The following is a 22,099-nucleotide window of genomic DNA, read 5'->3' as shown; positions in this document are numbered from 1 at the left end:
GGGGTGGATCGACCTAAGTACATGGTTCCCTGAGGAGACTGACCCCTAGTGGTGGTAAAAGGATGCACAAGTTGCTGCACATGCATTTCCAAAAAAGCTACTAAAATGGACCAGCGAGGACACTTCTGTTACTGCTAACATGTTTTATTCCATGCTAAAATGTTGAGGTTATATGAATCTCAAGCACAAGTAGATTTGACACTATATATATTTCTAGGCATATGGTATAGAGAAGACATTTGACATGTCATTGTGACCAAAGATACATTTTTCAACACGTGACATTTAATTTAGCTTTTACATGTGACATGCGATAAATACAACCGAGAACATTTGCTTCAGTTTACACCATTGTTGCAGTAGGACATGTGCAAGCTGATATCTCCTCTTCAGAAATGCACAAAGGCTTAGTGAGAGGGGTGGACTATCAATTGGTAATACAATAATATGCCTTTTTGTTTTACCTGGAAGTAAAAGCAATACTTCAACGTAGCCAGCCTTCATCTTGGAATGCTGAACTTCTATCCTTCCAGGAATTCCTTCTTTCCTTTCTATTTTTGTCATAGAAATAAACATTGAATGAAATGAAGGACAAGGCTGTGCGTGATTGACAGGACATGCATAACTTACTGTAAACACTGAGGAAGACAGTCAACTTTATACAAATGCGTTAGAAAAAGGAGTAACTGAAGACCTAAAACACATTTGGGAATGAGTGGTGTAAACTGATATCCCCTCTTTAGAAATGCACAAAGGCTTAGCGAGAGGGGTGGACTATCAAATGGTAATACAAAACTAGAATCAGGTAGGCTCTTTAAATTTAAGAAGTAAAATAAAGAAAAACAACAATACTTCAACGCAGCCAGCCTTCATCTTGAAATGCTTCAACTTCTATCTCTCCAGGCATTCCTTCTCTCCTTTCTGTTGCTTTGTTATAGAAATCAAACTAACAAATCGAATGGAGGACAAGGGTGTGCATGACATATGGGACATGCACAACTTACTGTTAATACTGAGGAAGACAGACGACTTAATACAAAAGCGTTAGAAAAAAGAGCAACCGAAATGAGCCTCCTGGAATAAGAGACGTTGGAGAAGTAGTAATGTTATAAATATGACATTCAGGAGTCAACTGCTCTCTCCCTCATCCTCTCTTACTAATCATCTTTCCAGAACCAAACACAATGTGAAAATTACCACCCAATTCTCTAAAGGTACAATACCTCACCAAAACCCTAGTAATTGGTATCAATTTACTCTCATAGGCTTTGTAAACATCTTTAATGACAAATTATATTGTGGTTGTTTATCTAAACATGTTCCTAAGTGGTAAATTCAACATATGGGCTGCATTTCATGTATAACCTCACATGTTCTCTAATCCTCTCTCAGAACTCTGTCCTTCAGCTCTTAAAAAACCCTTCAGCTGCCAAGGCCTCTTTGAAAGTTACGGTCAAAGAGTTGATAGTCACATAGGTCACAATCACTTTGCCAGGATTCACTTCTGCGCCACTACTGTTTGGACACTGTGTCACAACCTCTTCACCTTGCTGTTTTGTGTCATTCTCCACCACTTCCTCTGCAACCTCAACATCAGTACAGACCACAGAACCATCAGCCACGGTTTCATCTCCAACATCCACCACTGAAGTGCTATCCCTGTCAATCAGAATATGTGTCCCCATCTCCTCTACCCTGTCAATAAAATAATCTGTCCCCAACCCCTCTACCCTCTCAATAGCGTTAGCTGTGCCTAACCTTTCTACCCTGTCAATCAAGGTATCTGTCCCCAATTCCACTTCTGTGTCACTGTCCACTAACCTATTGCTAATGTTAAGGTCTTCTGGACCCTCTGCAGAAACACAGCTCTCTGATTGATCAGTCCTATCCATTTGTTCCTGTCCAGTTTCAGAGGTCCCACCCTCTGACCTGTACCCTGCCACTGTCACCCTCAACAAGGCCCCACCCCCCAATGTCTCATCTCCAGAGCCCAGTGTGGAACCACAACTCTCCACTCTGTCAGGCGTCGACTCCACCTCCTGCTCCATCATGGGATAGCTGCACTCTGACCGGCTATGCCCTTAAGAAAGAAACACACAGGAAAAGAGATCAATATACCACGAATAGGACCAATCCTGACCTTAAAACCGAGATAAAAAATAGATGATCAAATGTTTCATTAAATGTTTGATAGAAAACAAACTGAATAGACTGTTTTCACGTGTGTCTGTTGTTAACTCTGATTCCGGTCTCTCCTCTGCGCCTTGCCATTCATGCTCCATGGGGTCCTGTATGCGGGTCAGTGGTTGAAGGGAATTGTTGTCAGACACAGGTTTGGACACCCTCTGCTTGTTCTTGCGTCTTGCCAGGCGGGGGTAGATGCTCCCTCCCTCCCCCGCCCTGTATGGCAGACTGCCCTGGTCCAGCTCGGAGCCCATGGAGCGGGTAAGGGAGAGGCGCAGACGAGGGGTATCTGGGACTTTGTGTGCACTACGGAGGTCCATGGCATAGATATTCTGTAGGAGAAGAGAAGACTAAAGCCGATGTCACACGTAGCAATCTGGACGCAATTTCTGTTGATTGCAACAAAGTGGCATCAGTGATGCTCACTGTGTCACCCCAAAAATTGCCTGCAACATGGTTGCAACGCAAGAGATAGAAATCAATCCTATGTCACGCAACTGACTGTATGCAATGTCCAATCAGGGCGCAGAAAAAAGTTTACATGAGTGGTCATATCATTCCGTATCTTCAAAAAGGGCTTTAGTCTTTGAGACACCGCTACCCGAGGTATAACAAAGCACAACCATGTTTTTCCATATCTCTAAGGTCTTCCATACAATTCCTTCCATAAGTATTCAGACCCCTTAACTTCTTCCACATTTTGTTACAGCCTTATTCTAAAATGGATTAAAGAAAGAAAATCCTCAGCAATCTACACACAATACCCAATAATGACAAAGCGAAAACAGGTTTTTAGAAATGTTTGCAAAAAATAAAAACAGAAATACCCTATTTACATAAGTATTCAGACCCTTTGCTATCAGACTCAAAATTGAGCTCAGGCGCATCCTGTTTCCATTGATCATCCATGAGATGTTTCTGCAACATCATTGGAGTCCACCTGTGGTAAATTCAATTGATTTGACATGATTTGGAAAGGCACACACCTGTCTATATAAGGCCCCACAGTTGACAGTGCATGTCAGAGCAAAAACCAAGCCATGAGGTCGAATGAATTGTCCGTAGAGCTCCGAGACAGGGTTGTGTCGAGCAACAGATCTGGGGAAGGGTACCAAAGGACCCCAAGAACAGAGTGGCCTCCATTCTTCTTAAATGGAAGAAGTTTAGAACCACCAGGACTCTTTCTAGAGCTGGCAACCCGGCCAAACTGAGCAATCGGGGGAGAAGGTCCTTGGTCAGAGAGGTGACCAAGAAGCCGATGGTCACTCTGACAGAGCTCTAGAGTTACTCTGTGGAGATGGGAGAACCTTTCGTAAGGACAACAGTAAAAGGCACATGACAGCCCACTTGAAGTTTGCCAAAAGGCACCTAAAGAGTCTTAGACCATGGGAAACAAGATTCTCTGGTCTGATGAAACCAAGATTGAACTATTTGGCCTGGATGCCAAGCGTCACATCTGGACAACACGTAGCACGATGAAAACAGAGCGGTCAGGAACCTCAAGACTTGGGTGAAGGTTCATCTTTCAACAGGACAACGACCTAAAGCACACAGCCAAAACAACCCAGTATTGGCTTCGGGACAGGTCTCAATGTCTCAGCCAGAGCCCGGACTTGAACCAGATCGAACATCTCGGGAGAGACCTGAAAATAGCTGTGTAGCGACGCTCCCCATCCAACCTGACAGAGCTTGAGAGGATCTGCAGACAAGAATGGGAGAAATTCCCTCAATTTTTATTTTCATTTTTTATCTCACCTTTATTTAACCAGGTAGGCCAGCTGAGAGCAAGTTCTCATTTACACCTGGCCAAGATAAAGCAAAGCAGTGTGACAAACAACACAGAATTACACATGGAATAAACAAATGTACAGTCAATAACACAATAGAAAAGTCTATATACAGTGTGTGCAAATTAAGTAAGATTAGTGAGGTAAGGCAATAAATAGGCCATAGTGGCAAAATAATTACAATATATCAATTAAACACTGGAGTGATAGATGAGTAGAGGATGAATGTGCAAGAAGAGATACTGGGGTGCAAAGGAGCAAAAAAACAAAAACAATATGGGGATGAGGTAGTTGGGTGGGATATTTACAGATGGGCTATGTACAGGTGCAATGATCTGTAAGCTGCTCTGACAGCTGATGCTTAAAATTAGTGAGGAGGATATGAGCCTCCAGCTTCAGTGATTTTTGCAATTAGTTCCAGTCATTGGCAGCAGAGAACTGGAAGGAAAGGTGGCCAAAGGAGGAGTTGGCTTTGGGGGTGACCAGTGAAATATACCTGCTGGAGCGCGTACTACGGGTGCGTATGGTGACCAGTGAGGTGAGAGAAGGTGGGGCTTTACCTAGCAAAGACTTATAGATGACCTGGAGCCAGTGGGTTTGGCGACAAATGTGAAGCGAGGGCCAGCTAACAAGAGCATACAGGTCGCAGTGGTGGGTAGTATATATGGCTTTGGTGACAAAACGGATGGCACTGTGATAGACTGCAATTTGCTGAGTAGAGTGTTGGAGGCTATTTTGTAAATGACATCTCCGAAGTCAAGGATCGGTAGGATAGTCAGTTTTACGAGGGTATGTTTGGCAGCATGAGGGAAGGATGCTTTGTTTTGCGAAATAGGAAGCTAATTCTAGATGCTTGATGTGAGTCTGGAAGGAGAGTTTACAGTCTAACCAGACACATAGGTATTTGTAGTTGTCCACATATTCTAAGTCAGATCCGTCCAGAGTAGAGATGCTAGACGGGCGGGCAGGTGCTGGCAGCGATCGGTTGAAGAGCATGCATTTAGTTTTACTTGCATTTAAGAGCAGTTGAAGGCCACGGAAGGAGAGTTGTATGGCATTGAAGCTCGCCTGGAGGTTTGTTAACACAGTGTTCAAAGGGCCAGAAGTATACAGAATGGTGTCATCTGCATGGAAGTGGATCAGAGAATCACCAACAGTAAGAGCGACATCATTGATGTTTTCAGAGAAAAGAGTCGACCCGAGAATTGAATCCTGTGGCACCCCCATAGAGACGGCCAGAGGTCCGGACAACAGGCCCTCCGATTTGACACACTGAACTCTGTCTGAGAAGTAGTTGGTGAACCAGAAATACTGGTGTGCCAAGCTTGTAGCGTCATATCCAAGACGAATCGCTGCCAAAGGTGCTTCACAACAAAGTACTGAGTACAGGGTCTGAATAAATAAATAAATATTTGCAAAAATGTCTAAAAAACAATTTTTGCTTTGTCATTATGTGGTAATGTGTGTAGATTGATGAGATGGAAAAAACGGTTTAATCAATTTTAGAAAAAGGCTGTAACCTAACAAAATGTGGAAAAAGTCAAGGGGTCTGAATACTTTTTGAAGGCACTGTATATAAAATGGATGGTTGTGTAAAAATATTTTACTGCAAAAGTAGTTACATTTATAGATGATGGGACCCACCCACTAAACTCAAACAGGACAGAATAATGCCTGGCTGGAGGGGTGGTGGGCCACATAAGCTTATTTAACCCAATATTGCAAGCTCTGATATTGCTCAAATTTGGAATATGAGCAGTCAATTGTCTGCCCTACATACAAAAAAAATAACATTAGGACATTTGACTCCAAATCAATTTTCAAACACAGATTCATCCACAAAGACCATTGAGGTTTTCCAATGCCTCGCAAAGAAGGGTACCTATTGGTAGATGGGTAAAAATCGTGGATGGTGTATCATCACACCGAGTCACTACAAATATAGAGTAGTCCTTCCTAACTCAGTTGCCGAAGAGGAAGGAAACCGCTCAGGGATTTCACCATGAGGCCAATGGTGACTTTAAAACAGTTTGAGTTTTACTTAATCTTGAAATTGAGTTCTTACTATGCTATAAGTAGTAAGACAGCACCACTGAATCATTTTTAACTATGAAACCACCCAAGTCCCGTCTTGGCCACTGCAGGCAGTGATTGGCCCCTCCCCAGAGGGTATAATACGCACTGCCCTGCCGGAGAGTGTTACTCTTGCTTTATTCAGCAACTGCTGTTTATCAAAGCCACCATTCGTATCATCTGTAAATTCATCTATACTTATTTTTCGTCTAAACTGCTCAATTTCAGACGGCCTACAACTTCGACTGAGCTGCGAAGAACATACAGTACCAGTCAAAAGTTTGGACACACCTACTCATATGGAATCATATAGTAAACAAAAAAGTGTTAAACAAATTAAAATATATTTGAGATTCTTCAAAGAAAACCCTTTGCCTTGATGACAGCTTTGCACACTCTGGGCATTCTCTCAACCAGCTTCATGAGGTAGTCACCGGGAATGCATTTAAATTAACAGGTGTGCCTTGTTAAAAGTTAATTTATGGAATTTCTTTCCAATCAGTTGTGTTGTGACAAGGTAGGGTGGTATACACAAGATAGCCCTATTTGCTAAAAGTCAAAGTCCCTTTTATGTCAAGAACAGCTCAAATAAGCAAGCAGAAATTACAGTCCATCATTACTTTAAGACATGAAGGTCAGTCAATGCAGACAATTTCAAGAACTTTGAAAGTTTCTTCAAGTGCAATTGCAAAAACCATCAAGTGCTATGATGAAACTGGCTCTCATGAGGCCCGCCACACAAAAGGAAGACCCAGAGTTACCCCTGCTGCAGAGGATAAGTTCATTAGAGTTAACTGCACCTCAGATTGCAGCCCAAATAAATGATTCAAATAACAGACACATCTCAACATCAACTGTTCAGAAGAGACTTCTTGAGTCAGGCCTTCGTCGGTGAATTGCTGCAAAGAAACCACTACTAAAGGACACCAATAAGAAGAAGAGAATAGTGTGGGTCAAGAAACACTAGCAATGGACATTAGACCAGTGGAAATCTGTCCTTTGGACTGATGAGTACAAATTTGAGATTTTTGTTCCAATTGCTGTGGCTTTGTGAGACGCAGAGTAGGTGAATGGATGATCTCCGCATGTGTGGTGCCCACTGTGAAGCATGGAGGAGGTGGTGTGATGGTGCTTTGCTGGTGACACTGTATGCGATTTATTTAGAATTCAAGGCACACTTAACCAGCATGGCTATCACAGCATTCTGCAGCGATACACCATCCCATCTGGTTTGCGCTTAGTGGGACTATCATTTGTTTTTCAACAGGACAATGACCCAACACACCTCCAGGCTGTGTAAGGGCTATTTGACCAAGAAGGAGAGTGATGGAGAGCTGCATCAGATGACCTGACCTCCACAATCACCCGACCTCAACCCAATTGAGATGGTTTGGGATGAGTTGGACTGCAGAGTGACGGAAAAGCAGCCAACAAGTGCTCAACATATGTGGGAACTCCTTCAAGACTGTTGGAAAAGCATTCCAGGTGAAGCTGGTGGAGAGAATGCCAAGAGTGTGCAAAGCTGTCATCAACGCAAAGGGTGGCTACTTTTAAGAATCAAAAATATATTTTGATTTGTTAAACACTTTTTGGGTTACTACATGATTCCATATGTGTTATTTCATAGTTTGATGTCTTCACTATTATTCTAAAAAGGTAAAAAATAGTCAAAACAAAGAAAAACCCTTGAATGAGTAGGTATGTTCAAACTTTTCACTGGTACTGTATATTTTTTATTTTCTTTAGATTCCTTCAACATCGGTCCGTTTAGTAGCCTGAGTCAGCTAGCTTGCTAGCCACTTTTAGCTAGTGGTCCTTCTAGCTAGCTAATGCGCCACACTTGCAGGAGACCAAAGATTCTGGGGTCATTATTTAATAATCGCCTCCCCAATCACACTCAAAGAGTGTTCGTAAGCTTTGAGTAAAGGTACCAGACGGATTCCATTAGGTTTTTCTGAGTTTGAATGATTTTTCTCCGTTCTCTGCCAGGATACAATAGTAATTCAAGTGCAAGGCACACATGTCGGGGAGGGACGGTCACAGAGACTACGCCCGATGGCTTGGAACAGAGCACGGAGGTGGCTCTTACGGACCCCTTCTTCTGTATCCACTGCTCTGGAGTTCCCCTGCCTTCCCTCCACCACCCAGCTCCCGGGAGCCTACGGACGAGTGGGTGAGGTGCAGCTCTCCAATACTCGACAGAGCCTCCACACCTCTGTCCTTCCCCAACCTGCTGCTTATTTCGAGGACGCAGCACACCGGGAGCTGAGAGACTTCCATGCCAGTCAGTGGGACGCCTATGGAGATCCTGGCTCAGATGAAAGGGCTCAGAGTGAGGGTGACGATCTCTGACAAGGACCCTTACAACAAGGAGTTCATGGAGGTCCTGGGCAGGGCTGTGACTAAGCTAGGCCTGTCTTGGCCAGATCCACAACCAGCCCCTGAAACCATACTGGCAGGGGCTTACTTCCCACCGTCAGTCACCCAGTCTCTGGCATGATAGCCAGCCCCGCCCTAGACCCCTTCCCCTGTTCTCAGATGTCAGGAATGAGGTTAGGCAATCCTGGGAGAAGCCACAACAGACAAGCTCTCCCAACCAGAGCTTCAACTCATGGTCCAGGATCGACACAGAGCCTCAGCTGGGATATATATCCATGCCCCTGCTCAAAGAAACCATAGCCTCACACCTCTCAGCAGTCTCTGCGGCAGTGAAGCCGCAGCTATCATCCAGTCTTACAAGGCAGCCGGCCAAGTCAGCAGCCATGTTAAACACCATGGCCATCGTCCAGGCCTACCAGGCCCGGGACAGGGAACAGCAGGCTACTGCAGAGATGTACGTTGAGCTCAGGACGGCGACAGACTTCGCTCTACACATGACATGGTGTGCTGCCCAGGATAAGGGAAGAATCATGGGATTCTCGGTCGTGGTACACCGTCACTTGTGGCTCAACCTCACCCAAATGTCAGAAAGGGAGAAGAACGTGCTGCTAAATGCTCCTGTCACAGTATCTGGGCTCTTCGGGCCTATCAAAAATATAAATCGTCATGCGCCATGGCCCGGAGGAGCCAATCACTGCCTGCTAGGGCCAAGACAGGACTTGGGTGGTTTCAAAGCAGAAAATGATTCAGTGTTGCTGTCTGGTGACAGTTTATAGCAAAGTCAGAACTCTCATTCTTCATTCATAAAACCAGGGTTGTAGTACAACCCAAATATTCCCAAACATACAACCTGTTTGCAATAAGGCACTAAAGTAACCCTGCAAATTTTGGGCAATGAAATTTACTTTATGTCCAGTCTACTTTCCAATAGACACTGGGAGACAAATGCACCTTTCAGCAGGAAAATAACCTAAAACACACGGCCAAATATACACTGGAGTTGCTTACCAATAAAACATTGAATGTTCCTCAGTGGCATAGTTACAGTTTTGTCTTAAATCAGCTTGAAAATCTATGGCAAAACTTGAAAATGGCTGTCTAGCATTATTCAACCAACCAACTTGACAGAGCTTGAAGAACTAAAAAAAATTATAATGTGCTAATCCAGGTGTGCAAAGCTCTTAAAGACTCACAGCTGTAATCACTGCCAAAAGAGATTCTAACATGTATTGACTGTGTCAATACTTATGTAAATGAGATATTTCGTGTATTTTTCCCCCCAATATATTTGCAACAATTTCAAAAAACATGTTTTCACATTGTCATTATGGGGTAGTGTGTGTAGATATGTGAGAGAAAAAAATAAATATTTAATCCATTTTGAATTCAGGATGTAACAAAATGTTGAATAAGTCAAGGGGTATGAATACTTTCTGAAGCCACTGTATAAAAAGGCAGCAGACTGCTTGGGATGGCAACACCACAAGCCTATGAGTGTCAATGAGGCAACTGGGAGGCTCCAATGAAAGGAAAGAGAATCATCCAACCCTGGACTCTGGCACCCTCTCCCTAGTTCTACAACTTGCCCTCACTGTACTATAACTTGCACCTCCAGGATTGGGCTCTTAAGTCACATCCTTATCATGTAGAAGTGAGCTTTGATTCATTGCTAGTACAATAATACTGCCTGAATCGAACATGACCTTCCTCTGGCTCACTGCATTTGTGATGCACATTGGGATGTTTCCAGTGCACTTTTATACTGTTCAGGTTGAGCTGGCACATTGCTTCGTCCAGACAATCATGTCTGCCCTGGAGTTGCCGTATATGTTGACTTGGTGACATCATGGTGTATGGGGAGAATACAACCACACGTGACAAGCGCATAAGGCAGGTGTTCACTACAATAAACCAACACAATTTGACACTCATTGACAAGAAATGCCATCAACTTAGTGGGCATGTCATAGGAATTGCAGTGATAGGCCCACTCTACCACCAGTCCTCTCCTCAGGCAGTTACTAGAGACAGAGACACCATGGAACTGGACTGCCACATGTCAGGAGGCCATTCAACAGCCAACATGCTGTCTGGAAATTGATGGCGTGCATTGCCCTCATACATATTTTGCTACCAACCATGGCTGGCCAGCTCATGTGACACCTGAAATGGGCTGCACTGTAAAGAATGAGCTCTCATGCTGGGGTGACATATGCATTGGTCTGGAAAACTGTGCAGTAATTCCAACATACAGTTGAAGTCAGAAGTATACATACACCTTAGCCAAATACATTTAAACTCAGTTTTTCACAATTCCTGACATTTAATCCTAGTAAAAATAATCTGTTTTAGGTCAGTTAGGATCACCACTTTATTTTTAAAATGTGAAATGTCAGAATAATAGTAGAGGGAATGATTTATTTAAGCTTTTATTTATTTCATCGCATTCCCAGTGGGTCAGAAGTTTACATACACTCAATTAGTGTTCGTTAGCATTGTCTTTTAAATTGTTTAACTTGGGTCAAACGTTTCGGGTAGCCTTCCACAAGCTTCCCACAATAAGTTGGGTGAATTTTGACCCAGGTTGAGTCAGGTTTGTAGGCCTCCTTTTTTCAGTTCTGCCCACAAAGTGTCGATAGGATTGAGGTCAGGGCTTTGTGATGCTCACTCCAACACCTTGACTTCGTTGTCCTTAAGCCACAACTTTGGAAGTATGCTTGGGGTCATTGTCCATTTGGAAGACCCATTTGCGACCAAGCTTTAACTTCCTGACTGATGTCTTGAGATGTTGCTTCAAAATATCCACATCATTTTTCTGCCTTATGGTGTTATCTATTTTGTGAAGTGCACCAGTCCCTCCTGCAGCAAAGCACCCCCACAACATGATGCTGCCATCCCCGTGCTTCACGGTTGGGATGGTGTTCTTCGGCTTGCAATCCTCCCCCTTTTTCCTCCAAACATAACGTTGGTAATTATGGCCAAACAGTTCTATTTTTGTTTCATCAGACCAGAGGACATTTCTCCAAAAAGTACGATCTTTGTCCCCATGTGCAGTTGCAAACAGTAATCTGGCTTTTTTTATGGCAGTTTTGGAGCAGTGGCTTCTTCATTGCTGAGCGGCGTTTCAGGTTATGTCGATATAGGACTCGTTTTACTGTGGATATAGATACCTTTGTACCGGTTTCCTCCAGCATCTTCACAAGGTCCTTTCCTGTTGTTCTGGGATTGATTTGTACTTTTCGCACCAAAGTACGTTCCTCTCTAGGAGACAGAATGCGTCTCCTTCCTGAGCGGTATGACGGCTGCGTAGTCCCATGGTGTTTATACTTGCGTACTATTGTTTGTACAGATGAACATGGTACCTTCAGGCGTTTGGAAATTGCTCCCAAGGATGAACCAGACTTTTATCTCCCTCACCAACTTCAAACATCTGATATCTGAGCAGTTAACCGATCGCTGCAGCTGTACATAGTCTATCGGTAAATAGCCCACCCATTTTTACCTACCTCATCCCCATACTGTTTTTATTTATTTACTTTTCTGCTCTTTTGCACACCAATATCTCTACCTGTACATGACCATCTGATCATTTATCACTCCAGTGTTATTAATCTGCAAAATTGTAATTAGTCGCCTACCTCCTCATGCCTTTTACACACAATGTATATAGACTCCCCTTTTTTTTCTACTGTGTTATTGACTTGTTAATTGTTTACTCCATGTGTAACTCTGTGTTGTCTGTTCACACTGCTATGCTTTATCTTGGCCAGGTCGCAGTTGCAAATGAGAAATTGTTCTCAACTAGCCTACCTGGTTAAATAAAGGTGAAATAAAAAAATAAAAGACTTGTGGAGGTCTACAATTTCTTTCTGAGGTCTTGGCTGATTTCTTTAGATTTTCCCATGATGTCAAGCAAAAAGGCACTGAGTTTGAAGGTAGGCCTTGAAATAAATCTACAGGTACACCTCCAATTGACTCAAATTATGTCAATTAGCCTATCAGAAGCTTCTAAAGCCATGACATCATTTTCTGGAATTTTCCAAGCTGTTTAAAGGCACAGTCAACTTAGTGTATGTAAACTTCTGACCAACTGGAATTGTGATACAGTGAATTATATGTGAAATAATCTGTCTGTAAACAATTGTTGGAAAAATTACTTGTGTCATGCACAAAGTAGATGTCCTAACTGACTTGCCAAAACTATAGTTTGTTAAACAAAAAATCTGTGGAGTGGTTGAAAAACGAGTTTTAATGACTCCAACCTAAGTGTATGTAAACTTCCGACTTTAACTGTACCTATAAAGGAAGTATGCCATTTATGGCAAACAAGAGGCACCCCTGGATGGTAAAACTTGCTGTATGTGATCGTTTATGGTGGCTGGGGATTGACTGAGATAGGGGTCTTTGTGCACCATGCTTAATCAGCTCCATTTCCTCTGCAACCCACCAACTGTCCATCAATGCCCATGGATCAAATGTATATGTGTCTGGAGCTGTGCTATGTCCAGTTAGTCAATGGGTCTCATTGGCATACAAGCTGCATTTGCTGACTGCCTATACTGAACTGTAGAAATGGAAACTGATCCCCCCCCCCCCCCCCCACAGCCCCAATACCCCGCCAGTCATACAGGAAGGATATTGTGCAAGCTGGTCAGGCCCCAGAACTCCAACCACCATTGGCTACTTTGTCTCCTCACCCTATTAGGACACACGCATGTCCTGGTCACCTCAGAGACTTTGAATCAACGTTGCACATTGTGTTTTATTGGGGAAAAGAGGGCTGTAAATATACAGTAAATACAGAAAGTATTCAGACTTCTTGACTTTTTCCACATTTATTACGTTACAGCGTTATTCTAAAATTGATTAACTAGTTTTTTCCCCCTCATCAATCTACACACAATACGCCATAATGGCTAAGAAGAAAACAGGTTTTTGGAAATATCACATCTACATAAGTATTCAGACCCTTTACTCAGTACTTTGTTGAAGCACCTTTGGCAGCGATTACAGCCTCGAGTCTTCTTGGGTATGATGCTACAAGTTTGGCACACCTGCATTTGGGGAGTGTCTCCCATTCTTCTCTGCAGATCCTCTCAAGCTCTGTCAGGTTGGATGGAGAGCATCGCTGCACAGCTATTTTCTGAGTAGTGGCTTCCATCTGGCCACTCTACCATAAAACGCCTGATTGGAAGAGTGCTGCAGAGATGGTTGTCCTTCTGGAAGCTTCTCCCATCTCCACAGAGGAACTCTGGAGCTTTGTCAGAGTGACGATCGGCTTCTTGGTCACCTCCCTGACCAAGGCCCTTCTCCCACGATTGCTCAGTTTGGCCAGGCGGCCAGCTCTAGGAAGAGTCTTGGTGGTTCCAAACTTCTTCCATTTAAGAATAATGGAAGCCACTGTTCTTGGGGACCTTGAATGCTGCAGACATTTTTTGTGTACCCTTCCCCAGAACTGTGCCTCGACACAATCCTGTCTTTGAGTTCTACGGACAATTCCTTTGACCTCATGGCTTGGATATTTCTCTTGACATGCACTGTCAACTGTGGGAACTCATATAGACAGGTGTGTGCCTTTCCAAATCATATCCAATCAATTGAATTTACCACAAGTGGACTCCAATCAAGTTGTAGAAACATCTCACAGATGATCAATGGAATCAGGATGTACCTGAGCAAAATGTCTAGTCTCATAGCAAAGGTTCTGAATACTTAGGTAAATAAGGTATCTGTTTTTTATTTTTAATACATTTGCAAACATTTCTAAAAACCTGTTTTCGCTTTGTCATTATGGGGTATGTGTGTAGATTGATTAGGAAATGTTGTTATTTTATCCATTTTAGAATAAGGTTGTGACGTAACAAAATGTTGAAAAAGTGAAGGGATCTGAATGCTTTCGGAATGCACTGTATATCGATGTTGTTACAATTAGCAAACATTTGGATTATCAAGTAATTTATGTAACCATGATGTTTCACAAGATTGGATGTTGCATGCAATTTCAATTGCGTTTGAATTGCTTCATGTATCAGCAAAGTTGCTTGAGATGACACATAAATTGCTTCGTGTGATGCAGGCTTAAGATAACTTAATATACTATTAAGTATTGTCATTTGTGTAATTGCTATGTTAATGTAAGGGACATAGAAATGTATTAAGAAAGTGGATGTTCTGAACAAGGAGAAAGGTAAGTGCTGTACCCGCAAGACGAGTCTCCGTGGTCTGAGTCCTTTCCTGCGGTATGCCAGGGCTCGGTCCTTCTTCTCCCTGATAAGACACAGAGAATATGAAATTGCAATGGCTAGAGAAGAAGTAGTATGCAGTATTCATACTAACAGCACTCTCAGTACTACTCACTTCTCTTCATAAGCCAGCACCAGGCGTGGGTCCAGTATGTGGTCCTCTGGTTCCCAGGTGCTGTACCTGTAAAACAATCACACTCTATAAGCACTGTTTATGCAGGATCATCATGGCATGATCCCCTTGAATAAGGCAAGGAGGTACAATGACAGGAGTTGTTATAGAATCATATGGGAACTTTCAATTAATTTATGTATAGAGACTGCAAGCGGTTATACCTTACCTTTTAAAACCCTGGCAGATTGTAAATTGTCAATAGATATCATTACAAATACACCAAATCAATCACCAGACACTTTTAAATGTCAACCTCTATTGCGCAAGTGAGTCGTTCTGGAATTTGTTATGTTTTTCCCACTTCTCTTGACTCCTGAGGGGTATACTACGTAGCGGGATAGAGGAGTTAGCGAGCTAACTTTGGTCAATTCTGAGTTCAACTCTGGATAACTGTTGACACGAAGGTGGCTCACCTTTTAGCCAGGTAAATTTATATGGCAACAAATACTTTAGCTCTAACCTGCTCTGGGGCAGGCTAAATTCACTTTATCCTAAATGAAGTGCTTGAGCTGAGAGTTGAGGACCAATCAAATCAGATCCCCTCCCTCTCGCAAAAAGCACGTCATCATCCCCTTCATTCTCTGAAACAACTTAAGACGGCTGGTTAAATATTTTATTGTGTTCATAATATTCAAATACCCTACAGTATTCTCACTGAGAATTTGAAACGTCACACACAGTACAATTTTCGTATGACCTAACACAATCATTTTATTGATAGGTGTGGGGGGGGTGCTCGTGCACACAAAGACAGCCTTAACAATTGTGTAATAAAAAGACACCACTTCTAATGTTGCAGGATAAGTTCTTTCATTTCAGCAAAAACCTCAAATGTGGCACAGACTTGCTGATGGATTGCTGTTTCAGCATTTTATCAATGAAAATGTATGCATTTGACTAGCCATGTGCGACATGCAAGCGCAGTTACAAACCTGGCTGGAGTTAGCGGCAGCTGAAGAATCTAAATGCATGGTCGTAACATGGATGAAGCCTGAGCTGGAATATGAAGCTTAGTGAAGCTAGCTAGCTTTAGAAAATCCTGAGTAGATCTAGCTAGTGTCGTAGTATACCCCTCTATTTCTATTGAAAGTGTTGGTAAACAAGGGTACCCTTCAGTTTTAGATGCGTGCGGAATCGGATTAACGCTGGATCTGGACGGACTCTTCACATTACGAAAATGCACCAAATGGCGTACGGTGGTTGCCAGTTCTCCTGTCAGTGTACTTCCTTGATTAAGGAAATCGGAATTAGGGGTGTTAAATATAAGAGGCACTTTAACCAATGATATGAGGTTTTTACTAAGACATCAGAAGCAGAGGGCACATTACAGTGCCTTCAGAAAGTATTCACACCCCTTGACTTATTCCACATTTTGTTGTGTTACAGCCCGAATTCAAAACGGATTAAACATATTTTCTCACCCATCTACACACCCCACAATGACAAAGCGAAAACATGTTTTAGACATTTTGCCAATTTATTGAAAATTAACTACAGAAATATCTAATTTACATAAGTATTCAACCCCCTGATTCAATACATGTTAGAATCAGCTTTTGCATCGATTTCAGCTGTGATTCATTCTGGGTAAGTCTCTAAGAGCTTTCCACACCTGGATTGTGAAGAATTTGCACATGATTGTTTTCAAAATTCTTCAAGTTCTGTCAAATTGGTTGTTGATCATTGCTAGACAACCATTTTCAGATCTTGCTATAGATTTAAGTCACAACTGTAACTCTGCCACTCACCGTCTTCTTGGTAAGCAACTCCAGTGTAGATTTGGCCTTGTGTTTTAGGTTATTGTCTTGCTGAAAGGTGAATTCATCTCCCAGTGTCTGGTGGAAAGCAGACTGAACCAGGTTTTCCTCTAGGATTTTGCATGTGCTTAGCTCCATTCCGTTTATTTTTTATCCTGAAAAACTCCCCAGTCCTTAACGATTACAAGCATACACATAACATGATGCAGCCACCCCTATGTTTGGAAATATGGAGAGTGGTACTCATTAATGTGTTGTATTGGATTTTCCCCAAACATAACATTTTGTATTCCGGACAAAAAGTGAATTGCTTTGCCACATTTTTTTGCAGTATTTTACTCTGTACAGGCTTCCTTCTTTTCACTCTGTCAATTAGGCTAGTATTGTGGAGTAACTACAATGTTGTGGGTCTATCCTTAGTTTTCTCCTATCACAGCCATTAAAACGTTTTAAAGTCACCATTGGCATCATGGTGAAATCCCCCAGCGATTTCCTTACTCTCCAGCAACTGAGTTAGGAAGGACATCCACATTTTGTTTTACCCATCTACCAATAGGCCTCTTGGCGAGGCATTGGAAAACCTCCCTGGTTTTTGTGGTTTAATGTGTTTGACATTCACTGCTCAACTGAGGGACCTTACAGATAGTTGCATGTGTAGGGTACAAAGATGAGGTAGTCATAAAAAAAATCATGTTCAACACTATTATTGCACACAGAGTGAGTCCAAGCAACTTATTATGTGACTTGTTAAGCAAATGTTTACTCCTTAACATATTTAGGCTTACCATAACAAAAGGGTTGAATACTTATTGACACAAGACATTTCTGCTTTTCATTTGTAATATTTCCAAAAATATTATACTTTGACATTATGGGGTATTGTATGTAGGCCAGTGACCAAACAAATCTACATTTGACACTGTGTTAACAACCCTCCAGGCAAGCTTCAATGCCATACAACTCTCCTTCCGTGGCCTCCAATTGCTCTTAAATACAAGTAAAACTAAATGCATGCTCTTCAACCGATCGCTACCTGCACCTACCCGCCTGTCCAACATCACTACTCTGGACGGCTCTGACTTAGAATACGTGGACAACTACAAATACTTAGGTGTCTGGTTAGACTGTAAACTCTCCTTCCAGACCCATATCAAACATCTCCAATCCAAAGTTAAATCTAGAATTGGCTTCCTATTTCGCAACAAAGCATCCTTCACTCATGCTGCCAAACATACCCTTGTAAAACTGACCATCCTACCAATCCTCGACTTTGGCGATGTCATTTACAAAATAGCCTCCAATACCCTACTCAACAAATTGGATGCAGTCTATCACAGTGCAATCCGTTTTATCACCAAAGCCCCATATACTACCCACCATTGCGACCTGTACGCTCTCGTTGGCTGGCCCTCGCTTCATACTCGTCGCCAAACCCACTGGCTCCATGTCATCTACAAGACCCTGCTAGGTAAAGTCCCCCCTTATCTCAGCTCGCTGGTCACCATAGCATCTCCCACCTGTAGCACACGCTCCAGCAGGTATATCTCTCTAGTCACCCCCAAAACCAATTCTTTCTTTGGCCGCCTCTCCTTCCAGTTCTCTGCTGCCAATGACTGGAACGAACTACAAAAATCTCTGAAACTGGAAACACTTATCTCCCTCACTAGCTTTAAGCACCAACTGTCAGAGCAGCTCACAGATTACTGCACCTGTACATAGCCCACCTATAATTTAGCCCAAACAACTACCTCTTTCCCAACTGTATTTAATTTTAATTTATTTATTTATTTTGCTCCTTTGCACCCCATTATTTTTTATTTCTACTTTGCACATTCTTCCATTGCAAAACTACCATTCCAGTATTTTACTTGCTATATTGTATTTACTTTGCCATCATGGCCTTTTTTGCCTTTACCTCCCTTCTCACCTCATTTGCTCACATTGTATATAGACTTGTTTATACTGCATTATTGACTGTATGTTTGTTTTTACTCCATGTGTAACTCTGTGTCGTTTTATCTGTCGAACTGCTTTGCTTTATCTTGGCCAGGTCGCAATTGTAAATGAGAACTTGTTCTCAACTTGCCTACCTGGTTAAATAAAGGTAAAATAAATAAATACACATTTAATCAATATTAAATAGAGGCTGTAACACAACAAAATATGGAAAACGTCAATGGGTGGAAATCATTTCTGAAGGCACTATATGTACCCAGGTCATACATACATGACTCATACAGATTTGTATTGCATTCACTAATTAATAAGAAGAGTACTTACTTTGGTGGCCATCCCTGCCACTTCAATAAGTATTCCACATTACCCTAAGAAGCAAAAGAGAAAGGCAAATTTAGCAAGAGAGCAAATAACACAATTAGTACTCTTTGTACGGTAGTTCAAGGAGCATAAAAAGATGACTGTCGCTTTAAAGGGTCGGTGTCGAGCTCATTGGGGTAATTTTATTTTCAAATGGAGATTGTACGAGATGACGTCAATGTAAAGGCCTCGAACTCTACTATTGTGATGACGTGTTCGCACATGGATGGGTTTTATGTAAAATAATTTTCTTGAGCGTCAAAAAAACGATGGAAATAGGTAGGACTTTACATGTAAACAACTCGTATTGCGCAACGTGCTGCACAGCGAAGGTCTCCGCTTTGGACCACCCATTGATAATATAATTGTATGGTGTGCATGTATAGAATACTCAATACATAGAATTAAACATTACTGTATTATAATCTTCCATTTTCAAACCAACTTTACAAAATAAAGCATAAGTAAATGCATAGTAAGATTCATACCATACAAAACATAGGCTCATTGTGATGATCATACTACAACAACATAATAGGACAATATGGAATGGATCATGCGAGGTGTAACATTACACAGCAGTTTTTTTTCACCCAGATACCCCAATCCATCTTCCCGTCCTCTGTTCTCCTCCTGTTGGCGTAACGTACAAATAAACTGCGTAGCTCACACACATTGGCCGCGCGGACAATCCCACCAGTGATACCCCACGATGAGACCCGATTTTGCTAAACACACCCCTTTTATATTTTACTACTTGAGGTAGTAGTCTGTATCCAGAACATACAACATACACAAACCAAGGAAAACGAAAAGATTCCACAATCTCTTTATTGAAAATGATGTAGCCGATAGGCAACATTATGTGCAGAAAAAAATATATTTTAAACTTTTTGCGTGTTAGAATTAGCAGCTTTTCACGGAGCAGAATGACAATATTAATGTCTAGCGTAAACTACGGAAAGTGCGTAGCAATACTTTTGTGTAATGGCTGATATATACTCTGTAAGAGTACAGGTAGTACATTGGCTGTTAAAACCATAAGACACCAATGATAGGTAGACTACATTTCTATTCGGAAGCACGGCTACATTGCTTACCTTTCTGACTCTCTTCTTGGTTATTGATTCAACTGCAAACACTTGTTCGCCTATAGATGACAGTTCCATCGCTCCTAGGCTGCTTGTCGCACGCTCAAAACAGGGAACGCGAAATGTTTCTCGTTCTTTCCAAGAAAAATACCCCCCAAATCCCCAAAACTCACTGCAGCGGCTAAAACCAGCTTTTTGCCTACTCTACAACCCTTTTCTATTATCGGAGTCTTTATCACTTACTCACATGCACGTATTAGATAGTTGAGCGGTATTTTAGGTTATCTTTCTGAGTTTTAAAAATCTGCGACACATCACTGCCTGGCGCGTGCTTTAGTCAAGCGCGCTCCCTCTGACTCTGGTACGATGCGCCGAGCCCCCAATAATGGACAGAGAAGAGGCTAAGCGAGAGGGTTTACTTCGCCCAAAATCTGTCCCACGAAAATAGGATCACGAATTGAGTAATTTTTGCTAATTTGCTACGTGAGGATTATTTGATAGAATAGAACTTTCGTAATGTTTAGGTTGTTGCGAATGCACTGATATAAGTGGACACACGTGGTATTTCGTCAACTGAAAAAACCCTACTTTATATTGGAGTTGTGCCTCTTGTTCACACGCGTATCTGCCCTCTCATTGGTTAGAATGGTCCCACCTGATCGCGCCTTCTCCCGCTGCCTTCCATCTTTGAAGACATGTATTTCCATTGTTAGAATGGCCACTCGACTATCTTGTCAATATAATTGATCATCTTTGGCATGCCCGGGTCTTTCACTATTACAAAACACATTATTTCAAGAATATGTGTATTATTCTATAAACTCTTAAATGCGTTTTATTGGTTGTTTTCTTTAAATACTATTGAGGAACATCTGTCCTATTTTTGGCACATGACTGTTTTCCATATTGTTAAAATATCCAGGATAATTATCTAATGTCAACATAATTCCAGGTCCCATGTGATGCTAGGCTATCTGTTATCAAGCTACGTACATGCCTCTATCCCGAATTAATAGGAATGATAGGCACCATCTCATTTCATAATTTTAGTACCCATTTTATTTCCCTATTCATATGGAATTGATGCATAAACTGTAACTTGATCCACACAACAGATGGCATGAAACAGGCTCATCTCAACATTGAACCAACAGAGAACGTGCTTTAAATCTCTTTAAACAATTGGGGATCTGATATCCAGAAGATGTCTGTGCACCTATTTGTGTGATGGTTAGGAAATTATATTGTATATTGCAAGAATCTGGGACTGGGACAGTGTAGTTTTATGTAACAGTTGAATGGACAGGAAAGATCTGAATTGGAAATGAAAGCCTTCTGCAGTTTGGTTGGGGAATGTCTACACCTCCATCTGTGTGCATAAATGGTTCCAAATATGGCAGTCCGGCCATTAATTACATAGCAAGGGGCTTCTAAAATAACTAAAAGAAGGCATATTTCTTCTACAGTACATGTAACCAAAAACCAAACAAGATAAGTACAAGATTGGAAAAACGACAATGGTTTCTAAAGGAAATAGGATTATGTTTTTCAACCAAAATATGTAGAGCCTCTTTGAATAATAATTTATTTCATTTCTCCATGTACAACACAGTGGTGACCCACCATATCGGGTAGGCCCACCAGTTTTTTCTTTGTGTGCCTGTTTTGCATGTTATTTTGACCTCAATATGTGTCACATATCAGTTTGCAAACAATGTAAAAAAAAAATCTATATATATATATATATATATATAATTGAGTTAATAAAGCCACATACAAACATGGTCTCTTTTTTGCTTTTTTGAATAAGGCAGCTCCAAAATGCAGGTGTTTCAGCCTAGCTCAGTGCTTTCTGTGGTGGTGGGGCAGCCAGCGAAAATACAGAGCGTAGGGTTTGGTAATGTTCTCTAGTTGCACCATGATTGGCTCAGGTCATTGGCCACAGATACAATTACGTCAAATCACGTTATATCTGCAGTAGCTTTGATTGGACTGATAATGTTTACATCATATTTCAAAATCTTAGCTAGCAAGCTAGCAGTCATCATCATGAATCAAGTTGACAATCTATTGGTAAATCCTTGTCATATGAAGA

General features: G+C 41.8%; 1 protein-coding gene across 4 annotated transcripts; it reads right to left on the bottom strand.

Annotated features, from left to right (window-relative positions):
* Positions 1–128: 128 nt before the first annotated feature.
* LOC109898530 (uncharacterized) lies at positions 129–20,621 on the bottom strand. 4 transcript variants are annotated; one of them, XM_020493521.2, is made up of 6 exons: positions 20,014–20,621; positions 18,878–18,921; positions 14,781–14,846; positions 14,624–14,690; positions 2,222–2,534; positions 129–2,080 (listed from the first exon to the last, which is right to left on the bottom strand). In XM_020493521.2, exons 1-6 carry the CDS (start codon positions 20,080–20,082, stop codon positions 1,404–1,406), a joined length of 1,236 nt encoding a protein of 411 aa, XP_020349110.2. In that variant the 5' UTR covers positions 20,083–20,621; the 3' UTR covers positions 129–1,403. The 4 variants fall into 4 exon arrangements, with proteins under 4 accessions (XP_020349110.2, XP_031690132.1, XP_031690134.1 ...); XM_031834272.1 differs by having other exon boundaries at positions 2,222–2,516; positions 20,014–20,387; XM_031834274.1 differs by lacking the exon at positions 20,014–20,621 and adding an exon at positions 19,507–19,556 and having other exon boundaries at positions 2,222–2,516.
* Positions 20,622–22,099: the final 1,478 nt, after the last annotated feature.

The sequence above is a fragment of the Oncorhynchus kisutch genome, linkage group LG10, assembly GCF_002021735.2.
Source record: "Oncorhynchus kisutch isolate 150728-3 linkage group LG10, Okis_V2, whole genome shotgun sequence".
NCBI classification, from domain to species: domain Eukaryota; kingdom Metazoa; phylum Chordata; class Actinopteri; order Salmoniformes; family Salmonidae; genus Oncorhynchus; species Oncorhynchus kisutch.
The sequence above is the reverse complement of the archived record's forward strand: the minus strand, read 5'-3'. Positions and strand labels throughout refer to the sequence as shown.